Genomic DNA, 5,683 nt, shown 5'->3' with positions numbered 1-5,683 from the left:
ATATAAAAAATCGAATTCCTGATGTCAATAAATACTATCCATATGTTTAGATTTCAACAATTAATTTATTTATATCAGAAAATCATTACTTGATATTAAACAAACAATTTCTTGATATCAGACCCATGTCTGGATAACAATAAGCTTCTCTTAAAATTGGCGTTGACAGGTTACGTCTTGAAACGTTGTATAAACCTATGATAATTCCATTGAATTAATAGCTGTGCACTGATTTTCATTTTAAAAGCAATGTTTTCCTGAAACATATCCTGTTGAATTATGTTTGATAAATCCGTCTTTTGTTGTCGACTTGCGAAAATGGAAGAGCTGTTATCACATCGTGAGATTTGGTGTGAGAGATGGGATCGGTTGGCATTTAAAAATGATAAAAAATATACATGACTTAAATACTATTTATACTTTATATAACATAATATACTTTTACTTTATTGGTATACATAAAAACGACATGTTTAGGCTTAAACTGCATTTAACTTTATCGGGCATGTGCATGATTTTGTGGACGATCTTCTGTTAATAATTTTAAGTATATATATATTTATATCACAACACATTTACATACATATTTTTCGACCTCATTTATTTCGTTCAGACGATTGTTCTGTAAACGTCTAAGTTTGGCGAGTGAGCCCTCTTTCCACAGCTAAATGACAGAGTTTAAACATTAATACAATATTTATGAGGTGTAATTGTTTTCGTTAAATAATTACATTTGTGCAAATTAGATTAATGCCATTCACGGTTGATTGAGTTTGTAAAATGGTAGATTCTATTTTTGGTCGTTTTTTAACGTTTGTTGTACATGAACGTGACTTCGAGGAATTCAAAAAGATGTCTATCAATGTTTCGTTTATTCAAAATCTGCATAATGACGTAACAGTATATTGCATAACGACCAGCTCCCTTTCATCAATTCATCAATAACTTGTACACATACCTCTAAGTACAGTTATATGATTAACGCGGCATTTAAATAAATGAATGTTGTTTATACTACGTAAAAAGAATTAACTTAATTCGGAAGAATGATTTCTCCAAATGTGAACCCATCGTGATCAAAACTTCGAGAAACTAACTAATATCCAGCATTCTTGACACAAGTTACTATTTGTATCACTTTATTACTGTATACCAATTTAATAATTACCTGACGATCTATCCCTACTTTATTTAATTCTTCAGTCATTCAATTTATGTTAAGCATGGCATCTTGGCGTATTGCGATAATGTCATAATGCAAGTTGTGCTGATTAATGCTTCTCAATGAACTACGAGTCAAAATTAAAAATATAAAGTTTTTCTTGTGTATAAATTTGATTGCTTATATTTACTCACATGGCGTGTTGACACACACAGCAGAATCTGTATAGTCGCCCTCACAATTTTTGCCGTAGCCGGAAGGACTGGGGCTGGTGCAGGTCCGGTGTCGAAACTTTAGACCCACTCCACATGTGACAGAACATCTCTGCCACACACCCCAGCTCGACCAGCCACCATCTAAATAAAACATATGACTTTTGTGATTTCTACTTGATAAAACTAGTGGATTGTTACATATTTCCCACTAAATTTGCATTATAATTAAAATTGAAAAAGGAAACTTACCAATGACGTTGCAGGGTTCATTTGGACACACTGTATATTCGCTCGGTTCACCGACACAATTGTTCCCAGACCGGTCTGGTGTAGGATTCGTGCACGTTCTTGTTTTTTTTTTCGTACTCCCACACCACAAGTAGCTGAGCAACTTGACCACATGGACCAATCTGACCAATTTCCGTGTACTTGGAAAATAACAAAAATCACCACTAGATGCCTTAGTTCAAAAGTGTTTTCAGTTTATGTGTCAATTAAAAAAATGATTTTAATCGTTTGTATATAAGATACCCATCGTAATAAATCGTAAAAAACCTATCGTCAAATGGTTAACCAACATTGAAATGTAAACATGATGTAATTTATTATGAAAATCTGAATTTAAGCAATACTTCATTATATCCATACCCGGACATAGTTGGTTCGCACATATTTTTGATTCAACATTAGGCCCGGTGCAGTTGAGTCCACTGTTGGAAGGGGGCGGGTTCGAGCAGGTACGTGTGCGTGTTTTCGTTCCGTTACTACACGAAAGACCACTCCCCCCAGTCTCCCCAGTTGCCATCAACTGAAATGATATTTTAGTATAAGATTATTTCATTTAAAAAAATATAAAAATATATTTCACCAGTTCAAAGTAATGTGGAATATATATCTTTATAATAAAGTTTTAACTGATTACATATATACATAACACTGTGTAGATCCTTTTTATCAAACAAATGTTTCTGCTTAATGTTTTTTGGCATAAACTATTTTTACCGAGCTGACAGAGTCCGCAAAACTTTGGACAAATGGTTTTGGCGTGATGAACATCAGCACAAACGTTGATGATGGAGTTCAGACGGGAACAGTCCAGTGTTGCGTCGTCAATGCATGATGTTGCTAAAAAAGATGTTCAATCAGTATTTTTGCTAATAATTGTATGTAGATTGATACAACATGGGTAAATATTTCTTTAACTAACGATAAACATTTGAATTAATATTTGAATGTTTGAATATGATTAAAATATGTTAAAATATGGGCTTTTTATTCTGATGGCGGCGTATTTTAAAAATCATTTCTTGCATACGATCGGTAATAACATTTACAGTATATTATATATGTGTCTATAGTATGCATACGTTTTCTGTGTTTACATAGCTGATCATTGCACCGGTTATTGCTGCAGCATTCATGACAAGAATACTGCTGTAGGGACTGGATAGAGCGACCGATGATACCGATGGGATCAACGGAAGAACTGCATAACTGCAAATGTAAAAGGTTCATATAAGGTTTGGGGATGCATGCTATACATTTTGAATTTTGTTGCTTTTCATCAAGAATTTATTTTTATTTCAATTTTCCATCAACGTCTTCAGTAGATAATATTCATTTTCAGAACGTGTCTTAACATTTTAATGCGCTTGCAATTGGAAGTATTACACGTCTCAGAAGTCTCGTTATATATCCAAATGTTATCCACCTACTTGTTTCATTTTCGGTGTATAGTTGCACCATGACAATCAAATTGTATGGCATATTATTATCGGGTCGACACGTCAAGTAAGCCATCTTGTTGGTCTTCTTGAAGTTTCTTAAGATCATGCCATCGCAATATTAACTAGAAATGGCGCGGCAGAGGCCGACGCGTATCCCTACGCCGCATGTTTGACCCAGGGGGCACCCCTGGGTTGGTAATGGGGCCATGCATACTTGAGATGGACCTTATTGTCATAAGGGATGTTCTGTATCAATTGGAATTGAATCGGTGTAGAAATGAAGAAGTTAATGTAAAATAACATAAAACAAGAGATGTGTTTGTCAGCAACAAAATGCCCCCACCTGCGTCGCTCTCATTTATTAAAAAAAAATAATATGGCAGGTTCATAAATTACCTCCCTTTAAAGCTTTTTACTTCCCTTGCATTTGTTTTTTTTAACCTTTGACCTTGAAGGATGACTTTGACCTTGACCTTTCACAACTCAAAATGTGCAGCTCCATGAGATACACATGCATGCCAAATATCAAGTTGCTATCTTCAATATAGCAAAAGATATGGCCAATGCACCATACCGGGGCATAAAAATGATTGAAAATCTCTGACCAGGCCCCACCCCAACCCCCATAACTTTTAACCCAGGGGTACGATCAAAATTCCAAATAGTGCAGGGTCGCACATTTGCTCATAGCTACCATGTGTGTAAGTTTCAAGGTTCTAGTGCTTATAGTGTAGGAGGAGATAGTGGCCAGGACGGACGGACGGAGGACGGAGATAACCACAATATCTCCACTTTTTCTCCGAAAAGCGTGGGGATAATTACAACGAAGTTTGTCTTTTCTTACACAGGTAAAATCTATGTTTAGAGTGCGTCAGCCTGTCTGTTGGCCTGACCGTTTTTTCCGCAAATTATGGGACTATAACGTAATCAGTTTATTAAGGATTTATGAATAACTTTGCAAGCATATTCGACTGTAGAAGACGCGATGTCACGCACAATAACAATGTTGCTTTCTTTAAGGTCAATGTCAAATCTTGAGGTTAATTATCCAATATAGCGTAAGTATAACGTTATGCAATGAATAATTTAACCGTTTTTGTGCGAAAATATTCACCAATTTTAGAAAGTTTGTCGCATTATAAAAACCTAGCGTCTTTCTTTATTGTCAATATATGATCGTTTTATTAATAAATTACGACTTTGTCCTTTGTATTATGGTGTCCCGCGTAAAACCATCGCAAATGCGCTCATTTTCACGGTTAAACGTTGAGATTTAAATGACATAATTGCCCAAACATGACTTTTCGGCTCTATCGTTCGACTTCGAATGGAATGATTTTGAAAAACAGGACACACATATCTACTTAAATTTGATTTCTTTGCCATCGACAAGAACTATATAGCTAATAAAGGTTAAGGTCGAACGTTGAGGTCAAGATGAAGACTTTAATCTTAGATTATAATTTTAGATTACAATATATTAAAGGATATTATATCTTTGATCATACTATCAGCATTATGATTTGGTTAGTCATGCAAACGAACCCTTTTAGCTAACATCCACTTTCTATTTAATTTTGGGAGGTAAAAGTGTAACAACATAATATCTTTTTCAATAAGACTAGTCTATCCTATTAAAATATGATAAAATAACATGTCACATATGTTAAACTAATTAAGGAGATTTTACACTCAGATGAATTCAATCGCGACCGATAAGATCATACAGTCAAAATGCAGCGGTTATTATTAAAAAAACATAACTATTCAAAGAGATAAAACTATATGTTGCAAAATGTTTAAGAAAGGAAAACCGGAACGGAAACGAGATTGAAACAAACGAATGGGTTATTATTAAAGTTATTACCTGATTGTTCTGACAGCCCATGTTGTACAGTACATCGTTACCAGAGTGGAGCATTTGCAAATAGCAGGACTATTAACATGAAGAAAAGTAAAGAAGGTTAATTTCCTAACATCGCCGTTCATTATTGATAGTTTTGTTACACAAGAGGAAGCATGATATCAAGACATTTTGTTTTTAATTTTAATTTTATATCTCCAAATGCAGCGCGACACACGATCTCGCAGAGATAAGTATTGAAGAGGAAGCATTTGTAAAGAATGCAAACCGGTTTTGTTTCAAATACTACATATTTTGGGAGAAAAGAAGTGAATTAAGGTACGTAATTCAGAGTTTTCAAACAATGACATTAACAAAAGCCGTTGTACAACTTTTCAATAAAAATCATGTATCAGTTGCTTACCGTACCTGTTAAGAAATTGAAACAAACCTCACTATCTAAACATTGAATTGTTTTTTAGCATGTATCTGGGTCCGCAATATTTTGACAGTTGAAGCATTCAAGACATTCTGAAATACATGTAAGAAGTGTTTGTAGTCATGTAAGTACCAACGTTTAAATGTTTATATATATAGATTTGCGTTTGGAGTACTTTCGTTTATGCTTGTGTCCCGCGTACGTTAAAAAGTATTTAGGGAAGGCAAAAAGCGACCCTCCATCTGCAATTTACAGATTGGTTAGAAGACTAATTCAAAGCGGCATAATATGTGTTTA

At 34.5% G+C, this 5,683-nt stretch overlaps 1 protein-coding gene across 1 annotated transcript; it reads right to left on the bottom strand.

Moving 5' to 3' along the window:
* Positions 1–1,698: 1,698 nt before the first annotated feature.
* On the bottom strand, positions 1,699–5,417 carry LOC127848457 (uncharacterized). Its single transcript, XM_052380932.1, has 6 exons — positions 5,399–5,417; positions 4,972–5,040; positions 2,745–2,871; positions 2,380–2,502; positions 2,026–2,185; positions 1,699–1,805 (listed from the first exon to the last, which is right to left on the bottom strand). The coding sequence occupies exons 2-5, from the start codon at positions 5,023–5,025 to the stop codon at positions 2,142–2,144; spliced, it is 348 nt and encodes a 115-aa protein (XP_052236892.1). The 5' UTR covers positions 5,026–5,040; positions 5,399–5,417; the 3' UTR covers positions 1,699–1,805; positions 2,026–2,141.
* Positions 5,418–5,683: the final 266 nt, after the last annotated feature.

The sequence above is a fragment of the Dreissena polymorpha genome, chromosome 10 (assembly GCF_020536995.1).
Source record: "Dreissena polymorpha isolate Duluth1 chromosome 10, UMN_Dpol_1.0, whole genome shotgun sequence".
In the NCBI taxonomy this organism is placed as follows: Eukaryota; Metazoa; Mollusca; class Bivalvia; order Myida; family Dreissenidae; genus Dreissena; species Dreissena polymorpha.
The sequence above is the reverse complement of the archived record's forward strand: the minus strand, read 5'-3'. Positions and strand labels throughout refer to the sequence as shown.